Here is a 22,265-nt window from a genome sequence, read left to right as displayed (position 1 = left end):
CCCTGCACCCACTCCCACCTCACCTTTGGGGAACCAGGCTGGGCTTTCTTACCAATTCTCTCCCAATGCCCTGGGATAATAATCCTGCTCTGCTCATCCTCCTGATTCCCAGCAGAACTTTGAGGAAAATCATTATCCATGGATTCCCTGGCTGTCACAAAGGTTAAAGCCCCGCTCACGTTTAAGGAAACCCTCCCGGGCTGATCTCAGCTCTGCACTTGTTTGGATTGATTTATTTGCTGTTGGTTGTACTTTCACTGATCACTTTCTTATTACTTTCACACTTCCATCCATTTCAGTTTTGTCCTCCTTTCCCAGCCATTCCTTACACCTGCTCCCACCTGATGAATGGGCTGCTCAAACTGTTGATCTTGACCTGGCATGGGCTCTGCCACAGGAAATAAATGAGGCCACACAGACACATAATGATGCCTTAATAAACATCCCAGGTCCATTTGCTCCTCTGCCAAAGTGCAGAGCTCCAAGGATGGTGTCCCACTTGCATCCTGATGCTTGGGAGGCAGTGAAATGGAAGAGGCAGGAATCAAAAACAAAACAGATCATTTTGCTCTTCAAATGTATTTAATCACACTTGAAAATTCCACTAAAATTCTGCACTTGTCCTTGTGACTACAATGCAATAAATGTATTTTAATTCTGTCAACATTTTAATGTTTTTTTTTTTAATATATTTGGACTTACCTACAGCAGCAATTCATTTTTCTAAGTCAATATTCTGAGTAATTTGGTGGAGGTCAGATGCCCTCTGTTGCTTTTCTTTCCAAGTCTGAGTGAGGCCTTGGAAAAAAAATGCAGGGAACTTTATAATCCTTTTATAAAGTTTTTCAGTGTGTTACAGAGTTGGGTGGCAGAGATGGTTAATCCACCCTTTCAGCTCTTTCAGGACTGCAGAGTCTGGATTTTTGATCACTGGGCTGCTTTGTGAACTCCTGCAGGATTTAAATGCAGTTATGGTGGAAATAATAAACAGCTTTTTTGTACCAGAGAGGTCCCTCATTCATCAGTGCTCACATCATGGTACCTGTACTGAGGGAGGTGTTTCTGTCACTAAATGAGCTTTCTGATTAGTGGAGTTTTTTGCCATAACTCAGACTTATTTCTTGCTGAGATTCAGGAAAAGCTGGGCCCGTGCAGCTGCAGCCTCCTGTTGTTGCTGCCTCTGTTTTCCTGCTTTGCCCCATATGATAAATGTCAGATATCACTTAGGACAGGGCAGGAATGCAACACGGAGACCGTGGTGATTATGGTCTGTAAATGATCTGTGCACTGACCCTGGCTCTCAACCCTTCCCTGGATCATTTGAGACACAATTTAAGAGAACACAGCTTAATATTTCTGTTTCAATCATTTTTCTTCTTTTTTTTCCCCTTGAAATTTCCGTTATTTTATGAATCTTGATAGATAGTTGGAAACTGTATTTATTTTCCATATCAGTTGGAAGCTTTTCCTTTTGACATGGATTGATTTGTTTTGCACAAGTTTCTTTGCAGAATGGAGCCAACAGTACTAATTTTACCACTGATGATTATTAGTATTCTTACTATTAATAGGGCAAGGAAACAGTAGGGCTGCATCCCAGATTGTGTGGAAAGAGAGAGGAAAGTGCTGGAGTGCATCAAAACTGGGAGATTTTGGGGGGCAGGAAGAATTTTATTCCATGTTGGTGAAAGATTCTTATACGGCAGTGCTGATGTTGGGGGCAGTAAACCACAAAAGAGCAAATCAATAAATAAAATAAGTAATAAGATAACAAAAGAAATAATAAACATGCAGTGTAATTACATTATTTATTGAGAGAGTGGTAAGATAGGATTCCCCCAAACTTCAGGTTGGTGCTACCAGAGCCCACTGAGGTCGTGGCTCTCACAGAGGGAGAATTCCAGGCAGCACTGAAGTTAAAGAAGTTATTTCCATCTTTGAAAAGGATTTCAAGGGCTCACAGTTGGTTCTTCTCACAGTTGCTGTTGGCTGCAATGAGATGGGAGAAGCAGGACCAGGCCTCCTGTGAGCCCCTTCCTGGGCAGAGGAATGTCCAGCATTCCAGAGGTGGATGGGCACAAATTGTGTGTCAAATGCTCCTCTTTGTGTGAGGATCCCTCCTTCTGACAAAGGGATAAAAACTAACCCCGTGCACTGCAATGAGCAGTGATCCCACCCTGACCTGACCTGGCCTGTGCCAGTGCCAGCAGGAGGAAACCCTTCTCCCTAAGGAAACTCCTACTCTGGAAGAGGACTCAGCTCTTTTCCACAGCTTGGACTGAATTCTGGCTGGTGGGTGTTGTGCATGTACAGCCTGCGTGTTTGAAGGAGATGTTCTGACCTTTCTCATCTCTGCCTGGTGTTGCAAAGATGGAGTGATGTAGAACAGAGATTTTGTGACAGAGTAATAATAAGAAAGAATCTGACTGCCAGTTGCTCATTACTGGATCTCTTTTAAATGCCAGAACCTTCTATGTTTGCCTTCAAACAACACTGAGCACCTAAATCACCATAGTAAACAGATATAGAAAGAGACAGAAAGGTTAAAAGTGTACTCATAATCTCTTGCTTTTCCTCCTAAACATGTTTGATAGCAATATTGTTTCTTAAAAACAATATGACCTCATTTGTAAAGCAATATTCATGCTAAACTAGTCAGCTGTTAAATATACCCGGCACTGTGCATTATGATGAAGCTAAACCAGAATTTCAATTATTTTCTGGACACATTTAAAATTATAATACTTTGCTGGGTTAGTGTTATAGTTCATCCAAATTACTCACAAAGTATCATATCAATCTCTTGCAACTGCTTATTGCTTACATATCTGAGGAGCTGGTCAGAGCAAGATGCTGTCTGGGGTAATGACCTTCATGCTGCCTCAGGGCTCTGATGGTTATGTGGCCATAAGTGCAGGCAAGTCTAATGGCCAAAAATCAGTGTTTGTGGGCCATAATATTTGTCACCAAAGAAACAGGCTGTTCACTCGGACCACCATTTGCAGCAGTGTGCTCCTGAAAGGCAGATCAAGAGGGAAATGAGCCACTTGATGATCTGTGTGCTCTTCACGGACCTTCCTTTTACGCCGAGATCCCGCCAAGGGAGAATTCACACTTCAAAATTGTTTGCAGTTTTTTCATTGCCTGGAATGCAAGATCAAAATAAAGCAAGAAGATGAGGAAGATATATTTCATTATACTCCCACTTTCCACTTCTGTACCTTATCTAAAGAGATGCTGAGAGAGAAATGATGTTGCAGCCTTTAACCAGCTCCGAGTAATCAGCACAGATTTATGAACATTACTGGAAACCATGGCCTAAAACAGACCTTATTGGAGCTGCACTCTGTGTATCCAAAAGGAAAATCCAAAGGCTCGCTGCTCTTTGGACAAATGTTACAATAGTGCACTTTTAAAGCCTTATTAATATTTTGTTAAATAGGCTCTAATACAGGTCCTGGACAACACGTTGTTGCAAGGAACTTGAATTTTGTGCAGCATTTTCAGCTGTGCATGAATTCTGAGCTTTAATAAAAGCTTGTGAGAGGTGCTGCTGGGTCATCTCTACCCTTCACTGGATCTTCAGGCTGAGTCCTCAGGTAGCTCTGGATTTTCTGTTCCCAGTACTCCTGCAGGACGAGCACAAGCAGCAGCACAGTGCAGTCCAGCAGGAGGGAGGTGGGAGTTTGAGGGAAAAAGATTGTTCCTGGTTGTTCCACACAAACGTCCGAGCTTTGAACTGATCTGGAGTGATTGCAAGAGGCCACCTCAGCAGTCAGAGAGAGGACAGTTGACTCTTCCTTCTTCCTGCACCAGATTTTCTATCCAGGTTGATTCATTTAATTAAGTCACGTTGCCAAAATCAGGCTGTTATTGTTTACATATTCATAATTGGTTATGAAGCCATTATGGCAGTGAAGCATCATCAGGCACAGCCTCTCTTTGTGGCAGATCAGCCTGTCTACTCTTACCCCAAAAGGGACAAATGTTCATGAGCTTTCTTGACCTGGGGCTTAATTCTTCTGCAAGAGACTGGGTGTTCTGTTGTGTTTAGCCAAGATGGTCTGTTCTGACTTGGAAGAGGCTAAGAAATAAGCAGCCTTTTAAAAGTAGTAATCAAATATTTGTCTCTCCCAGGGTGCCATCCTGTGCACTGAGCACAGATCAGTTATTACCAGAAACAGCAATTTCCCACAGTGGCAGATCAAACCTAAACACCCCAAACCAGTGGTGGGAAGGGCCAGTTCTGTGAGATCTTTACATGCTGAACAGACTTGTGAAAAGGGATATGACTCTATGGATCTATGTTTAGAATAAACACTCCGTTTCACATGCTGAATTCCTCCCTCTGACCAAGAGCTTTCAAGGGAAAGTGTTGGCTGTTGATCTCTCCCTGGTCTAGTTCTTGTCCCCTGTCCACCTCCACGTGCACCCCACACTCATTCAGAGCCCAACTCCCCTCCAGGAGAATGTGTTGTGGAGAGCTGCTGTCCCTGAGACAAGCCATGGATTCCACAGATATGAGTCAAAGATTTATTTTTCAGAGGATAACAAGCAAGTGTCCATAAACATAATCCTCATCTTCTTTCTATTTATAATTGTAGTTAATATAAATGTACTTCATTACTGGAGAGCAGCCTTCACGGCCATACAATAGCAAACAAATTCTTCAGAAACATCTTTAATTATTCATTTGGCTGCACTATATTTTATGCTACTTTTCATAAATGTTAATCTTTATTATTGCCCTACCAGGAAAAAAAAATAAAAGGAAAGAAATACCTGTTATTAAATGACCTCTCAGGCTGACACGGATAAATGTTGGTAGCTATTTAATTGTTTCCCATCTGCAGTTTTATACAGTTTCTATCAAACTGAAGGGTAATTTTTTTAGTAGCTGCTTATTTTAAATGTACAAAACCCTTGTGTGTAATTCCATTAGCTGCCCTACAGCATTGCAATCTACAGTTTCCCTGAGGCTGTTGTGAAATATTGATGAAATCCTTGCTTTTGTGGCTTCCTCTGATACACTAAACATTTGTCTGATGTTAGTTGAACTTGAATGGATCTGTTCAGAGTTATATCAGTAGTGACTTCAAAGGCTGTAAGGCTGTTACAGTTTTTTTTTTACAAACTGAAGTTTCAAAGCCTTACCATGTGGTACTTTAAAAAAACAAAGTTCATATCAAATGAACCAAAGTGTTAGCAATACACTGGTAAGACTCATTACAATTTCAATTTCTATAGATATATGTTTTTTTGTGATTCTGATTGGTAGCTCATGCCATTGAAAGAAGTTTAGATTGGTACTTAGGGGAACCTGGGATAATGAAAGAGGGAAAACATAATTTGAAACTTGGATTTGAAATGAGGTAATCTGTAAATTTACAAAGCCTTTCTTGCTGTTTTCCACAGCAATAAATAGGACAAGAGACAACAGAAGAAAGGCAAAGAGAGACAAAAGTTTCATACTTCTGTTTTCATCAGTAAAGTGATTTACAGTGGTGCAATTAAAATGACTAACGAGGAGAACATATTTGCTGCTGCTGTATTGCTGTTTTTCAGGACAAGCTGCATGTTGGAAAGCAGCCTGTGTGCCTGCACTGGCAATTAAATGATGGTGTGGTGATGTGAGACTGTCTGATACCTGCCCAAAACCTCACCAGGACGAGGAGTTTGGTGGGCAAGGGATGGGCAAGGGGAGAACAGGGCTGGGAAGGTCGAGCTCAGGCACTGAGTGATGGAGGATTCTTAGTGTCCTTGAGAAGCATTTTAGTTGAAAATACAGTCTGGAGATCATCAAACACCTTGAACTTGGTTGAAACAACGGAATTGTCAGTTCCAGGGGCTTGTAGAAAATAACAAGCAGAAATGTTTTTATCCAGAGGCAAATTCTTCACTTACACCGTGAAGCCCCATGTGAGGAACTGGAACTGTTGGCTCTGAAGGTGGTTGAATCCATTCCTGCAGCTGCTTGGCCACTCAAACTGAATCCAGAGCGTGGCAAGGATGACTGAAGCTGCTTTTTTTTTTTTTTTTTTAATAACTGACTATGTAAACAGCATTATCCTTAAGGAAAATTATCCAAGAAAAAACTCCCCTGTCATTCTGTCCCTGCTCTGGACTCTCAGCTCAGCAGCTCACATCAGCTCACCTCTCTTTTTTCACTCTTCCTTGGAGTGTTGTGTTTTTTTCTTTTCCTCCTGGTTTATGATTGGTTTTTCTTTGAGTTTATGGGTCACTCACAAGCCAGTTCCCTGCACATGTGCTTGCAGCCACTGATCATTTTCATTTGGCTCATAACTGTGCAGGATCCAATGTACAAAAGGCATAATCTGTTCTCCTTTGTGCTGCCAAGGGTCCCACTGCAACTCCGGGGTATTTTGCCTTCTTAACCAGTAGGAAATTGGACATTTAATAGAAAACTTTATAATACAACTCTAATTAGAGTACAACAAAATGAGAGCCCCAAATGGCTTCATTTCAGCATCGTATATAAATAATAGTTATGGCTGCATGGAATTGCCTTTGTGTGGTAAAATTCCGGTAGTGCAGAAGCCACTGGTTCCCTTACTCCCACAGAGGCTGCTTCTGTCCTCAGTGGATGGCAGTGGATGTTCCTTCTCCTGCTCTGCAAGAGGCAGAAATTCATGCCTTGGTGCTTGAAACTTCCCTACTGAGCCCCTGCAGATGGAACAGGATGTGACGGTAAATAGTGACAGCAGCAAAAGGTGCAAAGAATTTCCCATTGTCCAAAAGAATTATCTGGCTTCCCAATAAAAGAGGCAACTGAGCGTATTCAGCCTTTTCTGGGGATGTGTAAAACCTTCCCTGGGATGGACAAGGCTTTAGAACTAAACCTGGCACTCCCAGGATGTTCAGACCGGGTGACAGAGATGTCCTTTTGTCCCCGACACCCCTCCTTCAGAGCTCTCTGCTCCCTCCGTGGTGGGAGCAGGAACCTTTCCCTGAAATAATTTAACAGGAAGTTATTTCCCTGGTACAGGAATTTTTAGCATAGCCTTAAAAGCTCTGAAATTGTACAGTTCCCTCTTGTATTGCAAATTTCGTATTTTGAGAGTTCTTTTTTTCATGAAACTCCATGGCTTTTCCAGAGTATTCCATTGGTTTTAATCCTGTTAAATTCCAAAATGCCTTTGATAGGGAGTTATGCAATGGAGCAGGGAGGTTTTTTCACCCCCAGCTGCCAATTTATCTCTTCAAACTGGGATGAAACTGTAGCTCTGAACCTCTACAGAGCCAGGTTAAGATTTGTCTTTGGGCAGTTAATGCAGTTCGACATCTTTGAGAAAAAGGAATGAGAAGTGGTCATTATCCATTATCTGCTTGAAATATTTCAGAGAAAGAAAACAGTTTCTGCCAAACACAAAAAGATGTTTGAGCTGGAGCCAGACAAGAAGGAAACAAGATCACCTTCTAGCACTGTGGGATTGCTCCACTGATGGTGGTGTTTCAAGTAAAACTGGAATATAAGTGTCTGAAGAAGTGCAGATGGTGCACGGGTTTTACATGGATTAGCAGTGTTGTTCTGGACAATGATTTACTGTCCCTTCCCTTGGCAGAAAATAAGTTTTCCAGTCTTGGAAAGGAACATGTATATATATATATATATATATATATTTTTTTTTTTTTAAAGAAATGTTTCTCTACATGGAAAAAGAGCAAATCTGAAGGAAAATGGTATCCACTGTTGGAAAAGTTAACAGTCAGGATGAATATGTTTTAAAAAAAGATGTACTGACACTCTACAGTTCCAGGTCAGGAATGATGTATAACGTGGGGCCAGTTACAGGTGAGAGGCCTGAACATCAGTCCTGGATCCAGCACCACTGGGAGCTGGATTGGTGCTGCCTGCAGGGAAAGGCCAAGGCTCCAGGTGGATGTGGGTGGCCTCAGACCCTTCCTCTCCAAGTTTTTGCAGGTGTGTTAACTGGACTTGTTTTCTTTTAGCTCCTCTGTGGAAATATTCTAGAAATAGCTAAGAAAGTGTTCTCTTTTAAAGAATAAAGAATCAGCTGTTTCTTGCAACCCCTTTTCCTAGAGAAGCAGCTTTCTGAAGTTACCATGAATTCCATCACAAAGGCACAGGGTAAAATTTTCAAAACCCAAATAATTTAGAGTTGTATTTGTGATTTTTATCCATATGATAATATTCTCCTTACTGATGTCATGATTTTGACATACTTTGTCTTGGGATCAATCAGCACTTAAACCAAATGCTGTATTTCCATTAAGGAAGACAGAAACTGCTTCCATTCGATGCTTTGAAGCTCCTGGGTTTTGTCCAGTCTTAATGATATTAAAAATTCAGTCCCCCACTTCTTCAGGAGTGCACGTTGCCCATCTTCCAGCTGCCTGGGACTGTTTAATTTTGGTGGGGGGAAATTCTCATCTGGGAAAAAGAGGAAGCTGTTCATCTGTTTATTGAGTTTGGATTCCTTTAATTTTAATTTTTTTTTTCCCCTGCAAAACAGCTATGTATGAGTATCTCAGAGGTTTGGAATGTCAGAATAAGCCTGGGGGAGGACTGGTGGGAAGAGAACAGGTCACTCAACAATTTATTACATGGACATCAGTACGACGTGCAAAATTTATGCTACTTATTACAGACTCTGCATTTAAAGCATGTGGGTGTGCAGGCTGAAGACACCCTTTACTTATAAAATAAATAATGCAAAGTCCACTTAAATTAATGTTGTCTCTGTTAACTAGCTACATCACTTCAGATCAAACTTCATGTCCGATGAAATTGTACTAAAAAACCCTGTTGGAAGGACACGCTCATGTCTTGTACCCTGGGTTGTCTTGTAGAACTGGTCTCCACTGTCCTTAAAATGCCCACAGCAATTTAAATCATTTACATAAACAGAAATGGTTTTACAAGGAGGATACTAAAATGCATTTTCAAAGCTGCCCAAACCCCTAAACCATTAAAACAGATGTGACTGCTGGTTTTGTGAAATTTCGATGGTGCTTTCTGGTAAGTTAAAAATCACAGAGTCACAGAATGGTTTGGGTTGGGAGGGACCTTAAAGCTTATCCAGTTCCACCCCCTGCCATGGGCAGGAACATCTTCCACTATCCCAGGTTGCCCCAAACCCCGTCCAACCTGGCCTTGGACACTTCCAGGGATGGGGCAGCCACAGCTTCTCTGGGCAACCTGTGCCAGGGCCTCCCCACCCTCACAGGGCAGGATTTCTTCCTAATATCTCATCTAAATTTCCCCTCTTTCAGTCTGAAGCCATTCCCCCTTGTCCTGCCCCTCCACTTCCTTGTAGACCCCTTTCAGATACTGGAACTGGTTACTTTTACCACTTACAGGAGATTGTGTCGGTATCTTACACAGAGAGTTAAAAAAAAAAAAAAAGAGGATTTCTCAGCACAAGTTACTCTTCTGTAAAGGTTATAGTAAACATGTCAATGCCTAATTAAGCAGGAAATTTTATCTGTATTGTGGGGGATGTGCAGCTGTCTGGTACTTCTGCTTTTCCTAGTAAATCTTTTTAGAAGGACAAAGGATACTGTGAGGAAGAAATTACTGTATGTATCTTCCAAAGGAAAAACTTCCCTTCTGGTGACACATGGGTTAATAGCATTCAAAGAATTGGTGTTGAAACAGAGAATCGGATTTGCACCGACCCAAAGGGTGTGAGAGCTCTTTGTTGTCTGTTTTGTCTGATTCTTTCCTGGGATTCCCTCCCTGGTTTTGTTGTGCTGTGCTTGCCACTGTCAGCCCTCCCTCGTGCAACACCCCAGGATGGGGTGGGACCGGTCACTGCTCCTCTTGGGCAGGAGCTTCTGCCACCTCCCTGCTCCTCCCTTCTCTTTGCCCCTCTGAAAAGGAGAAAGGGGAAGCACCACGAGATTATCAGGGAAAAAGTGTAAGGAGGAGGAAAAAATACTGAGTTGTGTTTGCTGCTGCTTCAGTCTGGTCACCTGGGTGTGGGGCTGCTGATACTTGAAGTGACCCAGCACGCTCCTGAAAGGAGCATTTTTGAGTATTTGGTGCTTCATATTTAATATTCATCTTCTTTGCTGAAAGCATCTGCTGGACAGCACAGTGTTGCCTCTACTCTGTGGTTATTATTTTATTGTGCTAAAGGCCATTTGCCGTTGTCTTTGGTTGTGAAGCTGCCTGGTACCACCCCTGCAATAAGCCAGAGTGATCAGTGCAGCTCCTGAGCCCATGGGAAGGGTGTAGGAAAGATGTCTCACAGGGGTTTCTTTGCCAATCCACAGAGAGCCGTCATTTCTCTCTTCTTGTGCTGCATCAGCATCCAGGGAATGGTTCCTCTAATCCTGGTCTCTTTGGCTTGGTGGCAAATGTGTTGGAAGGGGTGAGATACACGTGGAAATAGATTGGAAAACTGAAACACACTTCTGGAAAAGCTGTGGAAGGCTTTGCCCAGATGGCAATCAAAACATGTCTACCTTTCCAGCCCATCCCTTTTGATTTGCTAAGAGGATATCATTTGTTCAGGAGTACCAAATTCAAGGAAGCAAAATGAGCCAGGTTCTTAAAGAGCCATAAAATGGCCTGTCTGAGAAAATGGGAAGGAATTGGATTTTAAACAAGTAACACTTTTAGTCTAATTTAGAATATCCTGAGTTGGAAGGGACCCACAAGGATCTTTGAAGTCCAACTCTTTGTGCTCTCTGAGCTTTCAGGGTTTCTTTGCAACTACAACCACTAAAATTTTATTTTATTATTTTATTTTATTTTATTAAGGGCAGTTTTGATTTGGGTAGTTAGGGTTGGTTTGGTTTGTTTGTTTGTTTGTTTGTTTTTTTACATAATTACCTGATAGAAAAATCTAGATCTTAAGGAAACACACCAAAGCAGCCTGGAGAAAAGTTCATCAACAAATCTCCTGGGAAGACCTGAGCTTCTGAAATTTTGATGAGAATCCACCCCCCAAACCCAACACCTGAATTTCTTAATTAACTTCAAATTTACAGTTCTTCCAGTGTCAAGTTCATCTTAGTAATTAAACAGTTAATTTGGCCAAGAAAATCCTTCAAGATTTATTCTATTTTTTCCAGTTTTACAGTTAACTTTGGTTTTCCTCTGTCATATCTTAATACTCTGCTGTAACTTCCAAGGGTTCTTGACCTGAAATTTGCGGATTTGTTTTCACTGAAGCACAATTTGTTTTTATGCTAGTCAGTACATTATGTTTTATAAACAAAAGAGTTCCACTTATGCCTGTTAATGCTTTCATAGCTTGTATTTTGACACATAAATTATTTGTGTACATTCTACAGTGCATTTTTAGGTGATCAAATGGCAAAAGGTGATTGTACCTACATGACGCTCTGAACCAGGAAGATTATGGCACCTATTTTTCTTCCTTTCCTTGCCAATTCCACCCTTTCTCTCACTGAGGCTAAAAACAATTTCACAGAATTGAAGCTTTTAGTATAAACTTTAAATACTTCCATATGAATTTTCCAACTGTCCCATTACAGAACAGTTAGAATTATACTCCCCTGACAGGAAAATTATTAACTCAGGATCTCTGGCAGTTATAAAGAATTATGATCATCTGCCAACAGAACGCAGCAACCTTCACAAAAAGAGACATCATTTGGCTTTTTTAGTCTACAGCTATTGGCATAGTCGTAGATTAAAACAAAACCCAGTAAAGAAAACACATAGTGAAATTAGGAAGCTGAAACTGGAGCATTCTCCTTTACCAGGTTATTTCATATATTGACATTACATTTCAGGTTATGTCCAAGAGGAAGATTTAAAGGAAGAGGAGGATATAAAGGAGGAGGAAGAAGACGATGACGACAACTCAACTGCTCAGCTCCAGGGCAGCAATGACACTGGCACGGATGAGGAACATGACGTGGGTCCTGAGCAGAAAGGGAACTTTAGCTTCCAGAACTCCCCTGTCAGTCATATATCCAACCAGGACGCAGAGAATGAATCACTGCTGAGTGATGGCAGTGACCATGTGGCAGATATTAAAAGCATTTGCTCTAGAGAGCCACAGGACCCCAAATCCAGCACCCATCCCAAATCCCAGAGCGAAGCACATGACTGCATGGACAAAATGACAGCTGTCTATGCCAACATCCTGTCAGACTCTTACTGGACAGGCCTGGGGTTGGGTTTCAAGTTGTCCAACTCCGAGAAGCGGAGTTGCGACACCAGGAACGGAGGGAACAAAGCTGACTTTGATTGGCACCAAGACGCTCTGTCCAAAAGCTTACAGCAGAACCTGCCTTCCAGGCCCGTGTCCAAGCCCAACCTGTTCAGCTCGGTGCAGCTGTACAGGCAGAGCAGCAAGATGTGTGGGACGGTGTTCACGGGCGCCAGCCGGTTCCGCTGCCGGCAGTGCAGCGCTGCCTACGACACCCTGGTGGAGCTCACGGTCCACATGAACGAGACAGGCCACTACCAAGATGACAACCACAAAAAGGACAAGCACAGACCTACCAGCTACTCGAAGCCCCGAAAAAGGGCCTTCCAGGACATGGACAAGGAAGATGCACAAAAAGTCCTGAAGTGTATGTTCTGTGGTGACTCTTTTGATTCCCTTCAGGATCTGAGTGTTCATATGATCAAAACAAAACATTACCAAAAAGTGCCTTTGAAGGAGCCGGTACCAACCATTTCTTCCAAAATGGTCACTCCAGCAAAGAAACGCGTGTTTGATGTGAACAGGCCTTGCTCCCCCGACTCCACGACGGGGTCTTTCTCGGATACCTTTTCTCCTCAGAAGAATGCCAACCTGCAGTTGTCATCCAACAACCGCTACGGGTACCAGAACGGTGCCAGCTACACGTGGCAGTTCGAGGCCTGCAAATCCCAGATTCTGAAGTGCATGGAATGTGGAAGTTCCCATGACACCTTGCAGCAGCTTACGACCCACATGATGGTCACGGGCCACTTCTTGAAAGTCACAAGTTCGGCTTCAAAGAAAGGAAAGCAGCTTGTTCTGGATCCTTTAGCTGTGGAAAAAATGCAATCGCTGTCTGAGGCACCAGCCAGTGACAGCCCGGGTTCAAAATCGACCATTAAATCATCTGCGGAGTGCACAGCTCCCACCTCTGAACTGAAAAAGGAAAGTAAAAAAGATAAAGTTGAGGATGCAAATAAAGATGAGAAAGCAGTAAAAACTGAGGAGTATGAAGACACTCTTCAGAAACCACTGGATCCCACAATGAAATACCAGTACCTCCGAGAAGAGGATTTAGAAGATGGTTCAAAGGGTGGTGGGGACATTTTAAAGTCCCTGGAGAACACTGTCACAACAGCCATCAATAAAGCTCAGAACGGAGCTCCCAGCTGGAGTGCATATCCCAGCATCCACGCAGCCTACCAGCTCTCAGAGGGAGCTAAGCCATCTTTGCCTGTGGGATCCCAAGTGCTGCAAATCAGGCCCACAATGACCAATAAATTGAGGCCCATAGCACCCAAATGGAAGGTGATGCCTCTGGTCCCTATCTCAGCAAATGTGGCCCAGTGCACTCAAGTGAAGAAGGAGGCTGATGACAAGGAGGAGGTGCAGAAGGACTTTGCTAAAGAGGGTGTCCAGGCTGAGCCGGCCCCACTCAGCCAGAGCGAGAGAGAACCTCTCCTCAAACCTGAAACCTCTGTGGAGCCAAAAAAGACAGAACCATGTCCCTTGAAAGAAGAGGACAAAATTAAAGAGGACAGTGGAAAAGAAAAACCAGTCCTCAAGGAACCACCAGCAGCTTCTCTTAGCAATGGTTGTGCTGCCGCCAACCAGCCCTCGGAGCTGCCTTGTGTCAACCCCCTCAGCGCGCTGCAGTCAGTGCTGAACAATCACTTGGGCAAAGCCACTGAGCCTTTACAGCCTCAGTCCAACTGCAGCCCCAGCTCTAGCACAATTTCTATGTTCCACAAAACTAATCTAAATATGATGGAGAAGCCAGTTTTATCTCCTGCTCCAACCCCACCAAAGCCTGCCAGCGTATCCAGGCACTATTTGTTTGAAAACAATGATCAGCCTATTGACCTGACCAAATCCAAAGGCAAGAAAGCTGAGTCAGCCCAAGCACAATCTTGTACTTCTCCACCTCAAAAACATGCTCTGTCTGACATCGCTGACATGGTCAAAGTTCTTCCCAAAGCTACTACACCAAAACCTGCTGCATCTTCAAGGATCCCGTCCATGAAGTTGGAAATAGATGTCCGACGCTTCGAGGATGTCTCAGCAGAAGTCTCCACTCTGCATAAAAGGAAGGGCAGACAGTCAAACTGGAACCCTCAGCATCTTCTCATTTTGCAAGCTCAGTTTGCTTCCAGCCTCTTCCAGACATCTGAAGGTAAATATTTATTGTCAGATTTAGGCCCGCAGGAGCGCATGCAGATTTCCAAATTCACTGGACTGTCGATGACCACCATCAGCCACTGGTTGGCAAATGTCAAGTATCAGCTTAGGAAAACCGGAGGAACAAAGTTTTTGAAAAACATGGACAAAGGACATCCAGTCTTTTATTGCAGCGACTGTGCATCTCAGTTCCGAACCCCATCTACCTACATTAGCCACTTAGAATCCCACCTAGGTTTCCAAATGAAAGACATGAACAGGCTGGCTGTGGAGCAGCAAACCAAGGTAGAGCAAGAAATCTCCAGAGTTTCAGTTCAAAGATCTCCTGAAACAATAGCTGGGGAAGAGGACACAGACTCTAAGTTCAAATGTAAGTTGTGCTGTCGGACATTTGCGAGCAAACATGCAGTAAAACTTCATCTAAGCAAAACACACAGCAAGTCACCAGAACACCATTCACAATTTGTAGCAGAAGTGGATGAAGAATAACTCTTAAGGTATGCATGCTCTATAGTGAGTTTTAATTTCATCATTTTAAGGAGGCTCCATAAGAACTTCGTGCTTTCTTAAAGTATGAAAACAGTATAAAATGCATAACGTGCTCCTGCGCCGTTAATCTAAGCACATGTACTTATCCATTTTATAGTGTTTTCAAGAAGAGAGCTTGGTAAATGCAGAACCACACTGCCCTATAGAGAAAAGTTGCTGCTTAATAATAAGTTCATAATAGCTTTTTTCTCCAGTTCTCTTTTGTTTCTAAGAATAAATCATTTCACAACCGATGCACTCCCGTGTGGGATGCAAGGACTTAGTGCTACTCTTTGCAGTCAGAGTGGAAAAAAGCAGATAAAGAGCACTGAAACCCAAAGGGTTATTACCCCTTTCAGTGCTGACACACCAGTAAATCTGATTTTGGTGGGGAAAAAGAAGACAATTCAAAAGGCAAATTAGCAAAATCGCAATTATTCCAAGTTTCTCATAATCTCAAACACAGCCTCAAAAATCTACCAATCACTCTGAAAAGTTCCTGTCTAAAGTTCAGTTATTCTTCTGTTGATATTTGGATGTTCAGTTTTGTAAAATATTTTAATATTTTACACTTCCTAAACACTTGCTACTGTGAGTGGCCTCTTTTGTCACATCCTTTTAAACTCTCTCTCCATCATTCCTTTTTTAATCTTGAAGATGTTTGATTCTGTTTCGCTTCATGTTTGGTGGGAGTCAATCCATAAACATCGCTGACTTCAGTGCAAGTTTGGGTATAACCTGGGGGGGGGTTAAAGCTTAATTGAGAAAGCAGCGAGATTTTTTACAAGCTTAATATTTCCAAGCCCTGTTAGTAGGATACTTCTTACATTAGTGTTGCTATTTTTTGCTGAAAGATACACCAGTTGCCACAACCAATGTTTATAACGTGTAATGTAATATTCAGATGACACACCATTTTTTGCATTTTTAATTTTACTTGATTCACAAACTTGAATATTCTTGATTTAAATAAATATGCAGAACATCAACCTAAAGTCCAAATAGAAGTTTTTTGTTCTAACGGGGTTTTTTTCCAGGAAGGCTCTGTTTAGTCATTCCCAGCAACTCCTCCAGCAGACTCAGGCTCTGCTTCTGTTCGCAGAATAATCACGTGCAGATTCAGGGTTTCTCCAACGTGTTCCTTACTTGAATAACATCGGGAAAATGAATTCGTCAGAGGGTCAAAACTAAAGATGTGTTGTGAGTTTTCACCGATCCCCCAGTTATTGTGGCCATTCTCTGGCTAATTGAGGGTGCAGGGGCTGAATACCCGCTTGTATGGAGACTCACATGTGTTGGCTGCAAATATTCATGAAGCTTTAGGAAACACTTTGTGTGGACAGAGCCAGCACGAGGGCTCTGCATCACTTCAGCTCCATTAAAAGGGCTACTTTTGAATAATTTAAACCACTAATCAAGGGGTTACTTTGGGATGGGTAATAGAAGCTGTTACTGTGGAGTACAACGTCAGTGTTCAAGTGCAGTAAGATTTCAGTTTTGCATACATCTTGTACGTGCTGTCTGCACTGGGATAGATTTATTTCTGCTTGTTTTAGCTGTCTAACTCAAAAGGAGTTTGCTTTCCAAACAGGCCTAATACCCTCCAGTTTCTATTTTGGCATTTAACACAACATCAGGACTCAACAAACAAATGTTCCTTGTTTACCCGGCCGTTCAAAATCCACATACCTGACAAAATACCAGAGAGATTGGGCAGAAAAACACAGACCATACTTTTATTTCCTTCCCCACCAGTTAATGGTTATTAAGACTCTGCCATTCATAGTTTTCACACAGGAGATATTAGAGCAAACCAATAATTTGGGTACTATCAAACAAAAGCTGTCTGCCAAATATATTAAATACAACAGTTATTTGGGCACATTCATGGCTTTGATACATGACAAATGTTTCAGATTTGGTCTTAAAAGCACCGTGTTATTACTAAGAGGCAAACCAAACACCCACCTCTACAAACACATTGCTGAGGGTTTGAGGAACAAATACAAAGGGGGAAAGGGGGGAGAATCTCCAAAGGGGAGGGAAAAAAAAAAAAAAAAAAAAAGTGGTTTCTGCATTGTAAAAACCTGCACACAGACATATTATTCAGGTGATGTGTAACTACATAAATAAGGCACTGTCCTTCCTGCCTCTGGATACCGAGAAATTGCTGTCCTCCTAATACTCATCCATTTCTAATTTATATCGAGATGCAGGTTGTATCTTACCTTCGGAGAAATATATTCAAATTGCAATGGCAGAGTGATAGCACTGTTATCTGGAGCTATAATTTCGGTTGGTATGCATGATAGCACAAATTGTCTGAAATGATGGGGTATTTGGGATGGCATTGTAAAGATTTTATTACAGTTTCGGAGCCGTGAAGCCTCCCGAAGTTCTCACTGGGTTGGGAGTGGGGAGGCCAGAGTTTATTCAGATGGATTCTTCCTGAGATCTGCAAGGAGACTAAATCAAATCACAGGGATTTTCGGAGTTTGCTTATCCTCACCATGTTATTTTTTTGAGGTCCAGTAGACATTTGAATAATAACCTAGAGGAGAGCACAGTATTTAGGAACAAGGAATACGAAGCTGAGAGCCTTAAAACACACACAGGAGTTTGTGTTTCCTCCTTCTAGGCAATACTGTGGTGAAATAAAAATAAAAAATAGAGAATATATATTGGAAATAAATGGAAATAAAACAGTGGAAAGAGTACCTGAAGTATAGAAATACATAAAGTGCTTTATATTTCAACAGCATTTGCTATTAGAGGTTGTATTTTCAAATGTTAGCTATCATTAAAAATATAAATGAATAATCTGGGTTAGTACTGTAGAAAAATGTGTTATGTATATGGATTTATTTTTAAGACCTCTGTGAGGCTGTTTGTAAGAAATTTGCTATAAATTCTTCTTAAATGTAAAGACATATATATCTATTTTATATTCATCTTTGGTGTTTTCTTGAATTCCTCTAACTGATATGGGTTTAGTAATATAAAGTAAGATTATGTGTAATATACAACAATCAGACATCTCTATTCTCTTTCATTTAACCCACTTCAAATTTGTTTTTATTGCTATTCTTCAAAGAAAACCCATAAACATTAGGGAACATGGCTTTAATTAGAAGTAATTTGTATGTTGACTTCTACCTTTGAAGAGCATTTGCTCCTTTTTTTTCAACTAAATTAGAATTTTTATGTTTTTCTGAGGAGAAAGGCAAGGCAGAATTGTATTTTTCACTTCAGAGCCAGGTGAGATTGGCTCGAAACTGGGCACTAACTGAGGCCTTAGCTACTACTTTTTACAGAAATAAGTCCCCATGAAGTCAAATTTACCAACTTGGGGGTGATTCCTGTTTTAAAAGACCCTGATAGGCAAACAGGCAGCCACCTGAGATGAACTAATTTGAAAGTAATGCTGCTGCAAAACTCAAAAAAAAAAAAAAAAAGGAAAGAGTCATAATGATAAACAGTTTTTCTCTCCATTTCCTCCTTTGTCTTTTTTTTTTAACCATCAAGTTTAAAGCTTCTCTGGCGCTTTTTTTTTTTCCCCTACTTTATAGGAGACAACTGACATTCTGTGGTAAATGGAAGAAAGAGCAGAGCAGAACTGAAAATCCTCTAATGCACTGACACTAACTTGCCCTCTATTGTTGAAAATGAGCAGGCAATCATGATTGTTCATCAAATGGCTCCTAATGCAGTTAAAGCATTCAGCTATAATTTCTCCTTGCATTTATAATTACTGTCATAGACTGCACACCTCAGTGAGCAGATTAAAGCTATAAACTATTTAGCCGTAGCTTTAAGATGAGGAACTTGATTTGTCTGGCAGCAGTTATTTGTTAGAGAGCTTGACACTTCACATAAAAATGACTCAACTTGATGAAGAACAATGCAGTTTAAGCAATGCAGTGATTTTAAATCAGTCATTATACCACGCCCTGTAAGAATTGCAAAGCAATTTGTTAAATGATATATAGGACACGTAGATAACTGTATGTGTTAAGTATACCAAAATAGAAGATTTTTTTTTTCCTTCTGTGGATTTTATTTTCTCATCCCTCTGAAGCAGCAGGAGCTGCTCTGAACATCAGATTCCACTATTAGCCAATGTGGGTTTTATATGGTCAAGGACAATCGCTGAATTAGTAGCCCAAAATTATATTTTAGAGAATTTAGCTTACTCTTCAGCTTTCATTTCTTCTTAGCAACAAATGTTAGAAGCTGGGAGAGCCTTTCAGGAGAAGGAGCCACGCTGGGCTGGGGCTGCCTGCAGTGGTTCCACCACAGTTCTGTGAGCAGGATTTACCAGCCAAGCCACGTTATCAGCCAGAAAAAGAGGCTTCATCACATGGAAGGCTTGATTATTCCGTTCAGATGGGACTTCTCTGACAACACCCCTTTGGAAAATGGTGGCTTCTCAATGGAAAAAACATTCTGTGGGGAAGTCTCATTTTAAAATATAGACTTTTAATGGGATGAAGTGCCTAAAATTGCTGAGCACCATGAAGGGGAGGAGGCAGAGGCAGGAAAAGGTTGGTCTTTCTGCTGTTGTCAGCAAGGATCTACCTCCAACCCATCACTCCTCCCTCAATACAGTCCTGTTCTGGTGAAGCCTCAGTTCCCCCAATCCTTTGAAATTTTTTGCTCTTTCACCAAAGTGTTAGATAGGGATTTTTTTCTTTTAAATTGAACATTTTTAAATCCTCAAAATTTTCCTGGATAGCATTTCTTTCCAATCAGCCACTGTCCCTGTAAAACCAGTAATAGTGTGTTCCTGCCTTCCCGGAGAGCAGGGTCAGGCCAGATGATACATCAGACTGTGCCAGCACAGATACATCAGGGCAGATTTACTGGCTTTTTATGAATACTACAGGTTGCTATTAAGATTAATTTTATTTAACATTGCATTAGAGCTTCCAGCCCACTGGGTCAACCCTTTTTTTGTTCCTGGGCTCTGTATAAGCACACTGCATATGACAGTTCCAAGGCAGGAACTCTGCTGCTCACAAGGAAATAGCAACTTTTAAGTATTTCAACCAGATTTTAACTGACCTTGAATAGCACCTCCCTCTTCAAGCATTCAGTATTCATAAGGATATCAAAATCTTGCCTTCTCCTTACTGTGCCTGATGTTATTAAATGCTACAGCCTTCATAATCTATAGCAGAACATTCTAACCCAGTGAGATTTCAAAGGAAGGGTATCTGAGTCCTATTTATACATTTTACACCTCAGCAATCAAATCACAAAGATCAATAACAAAAGGAAAAGACATGAGCAGTATCCAGCCCTGCAAAGCACCTTTCAATAAAAATAATGTAATTTAGCAGGATGATCACTCAGTGCAAATATGATGGAGCACAGATGGAAAATGAGGAAAATTATAGATATGGCTTTATGGGAGGAGGAAAGGAGGAAGAGATTTTTCACTATTTATTGGGATAATGAACAGATAATTCATGATTATTAAGCTGTAGTCTTCAGGCCTCATTCTGCCATCTCTTCCCATCTCCATTCAGAGCTGAGTGTGTTTGTGCATCCAGGCAGGTCCATGGGAGGAAGGATCATTCTCTGCATTGGCTTTCACACCTCAGTAGGGTCAGGCAGGATCTGCACCAGGGCAGCTCCAACTCAGGGCCTGCCAGAGCAGGGATCAGGCAGAACATACAGAGCTCTGGTCTCACATGGGATGGGGTTTCTTTTCCAAGAGCATCTTACCTCAGGAAGGGGCAGCAGTGCCTGAGTCTCCAGCCTGTGAGAACATTAAGGCACCACACCAGGCATCAAAATCACAGCCCTGGGCGAGCCAAGGACTGATGCTCTTCCTGCCTCTCCCAGAGTCTGGAGAATCCCGTTTTCCCAAGAGCAGGAGTTGGCCAAGTTCTCACTGAGATGTCAGGAAGGGTCTCCTGCCAGAGGGATCCTGCTCTGGGTGCAGTGCTGGCTCCATGGGCTCTCCTTCCCAGCAAGTGGACACTCGGGATGACGTGGCTGTGGGACATGGCAGAGCCCAGGCAGCCCGGAGGAGCACGGATCGGGAATCAGCTGCTGCAGTGCAGGGAAGGAGGGAGATGGGGCCAGCCAGGGACTTGTCCATCGTAGTAAATTTACACAACCCCTTTATTAAAACAAACCAGTTCCTCCTCCCTTCCAAAATCCCTCCCTGCCAGCACTCAGAGCCTGCTCTGCTGCTGGGGGTCAGCTCATGCAGCAGTGGGGGAGGGAGGGGTGGGAGTGGAGGAGGTTGTCATGTCTAATGAATACCCTGAATGTATCGAGATATATATTTTTTTCATTTCAGAAAAGGTTCCATTAAGAGGGAGACAGCCCTAACATGTGCTTTGGCCCCTCATCAGATTTATGAGTATTTGCTCTGCTCTTTAATAGGAAACTCTGCAGCAACTGCCACCTTGCCTGCTCTCCCTGAGATACACAGTGGCTTCTCGGGGAAATGCACTTCATTATTAATGTGAATTTGTACGTTTTTATGACACTGCTTGGGGGAAGGGGCAGGCAGAGATTTCCTGGTGATATATGCTCATTTCTAACCATTTATTGTCCCAGACAATCGAAGAACAATGATAAACATTGTTAGAGAAAGTGGAGGGTGCCGCAGTGACATTTTTGAAAGGAAAGGAGAGGTGGCTGGAGTGGCTTTGATGTGGTTGTTCCCTCCACTCCACCTCCTGCAGCAGCTGCCTCAGACCAAGCAGCAGAGTGGTCTGTGCAGGGCAGGTTCTGCCTCCCTTCACCAGCCTTTCCTCAGGCCAGCCAAGACCATTTGCTCAGTGCTATTCTACAGCAGAGGGGGTGTGGAAGAAGGAGAAGGAGTTCATCCTTCGGGAAGCCTGTCCTGCAGAGGATTCCAGGCCTCAGAGTGAACGGATGTTCAGCGTTCCCATGCCCCTGTACTCCAGCAATCTCTTTTTGATTTATTATCAAGTGACCAGCATGTAAACTGTGCACACAGCAAGGCAAGGCAGACAGGCCAGGAGGACACGGGGACATGATTTACCAGGGTGTCCTCAGCATCTCCAGCTTCCCTTTCTGCAGCCACACTCACCCATGGTTAACACAACTGCACAACAGCTCCAGCAGGGCATGGAAATGGTGGGTTTGGGCTGCACTGGAGAACCAGAAGAGCCTCCAAGCTCACCCAAAACAAAGAGATCAGAAAGGCCATGACTCCACGTGCTCTTTTGTTCCCCCTTTCTCCTGCTCTCCCAGAAGCTCTGCACCGTCTGCTGAAGGTCGAGCCCCTATTCCACTGCCTCAAGCTCCAAAAGCCCCTGTGCTTGAGGGAGCTTTCCTGGCTCCCCCCTGGGACATTCCCTCCCTGCATCACTGCCAGGTTGATCTTCCCCTGTGCCTGTAGCCTCCAGCTATAAGTGAGCA

The 22,265-nt window shown here is 42.5% G+C and overlaps 1 protein-coding gene across 4 annotated transcripts in view; it reads left to right on the top strand.

Annotated features, from left to right (window-relative positions):
* Positions 1-22,265, top strand: part of TSHZ2 (teashirt zinc finger homeobox 2) — a 219,756-nt gene that overhangs the window by 118,117 nt on the left and 79,374 nt on the right. For 2 of the 4 annotated variants that reach the window (XR_003570962.1, XM_027881282.1), the window contains exon 2: positions 11,748-14,827. Coding sequence is in view for 3 of the 4 variants with exons in the window: in XM_027881282.1 (XP_027737083.1) it covers positions 11,748-14,819 (3,072 nt within the window). In the remaining variant the exon portion in view is untranslated. Of the gene's footprint in view, positions 1-11,747; positions 16,897-22,265 lie in introns of those variants that run through there. The other 2 variants (XM_027881283.1, XM_027881280.1) reach the window with 2 other exon arrangements.

The sequence above is a fragment of the Empidonax traillii genome, unplaced genomic scaffold (genome assembly GCF_003031625.1).
Source record: "Empidonax traillii isolate 1590-97213 ecotype Southwest subspecies unplaced genomic scaffold, ASM303162v1 scaffold86:size2944007, whole genome shotgun sequence".
Lineage (NCBI taxonomy): Eukaryota > Metazoa > Chordata > Aves > Passeriformes > Tyrannidae > Empidonax > Empidonax traillii.
This window is presented reverse-complemented; position numbering and strand designations above follow the sequence as displayed.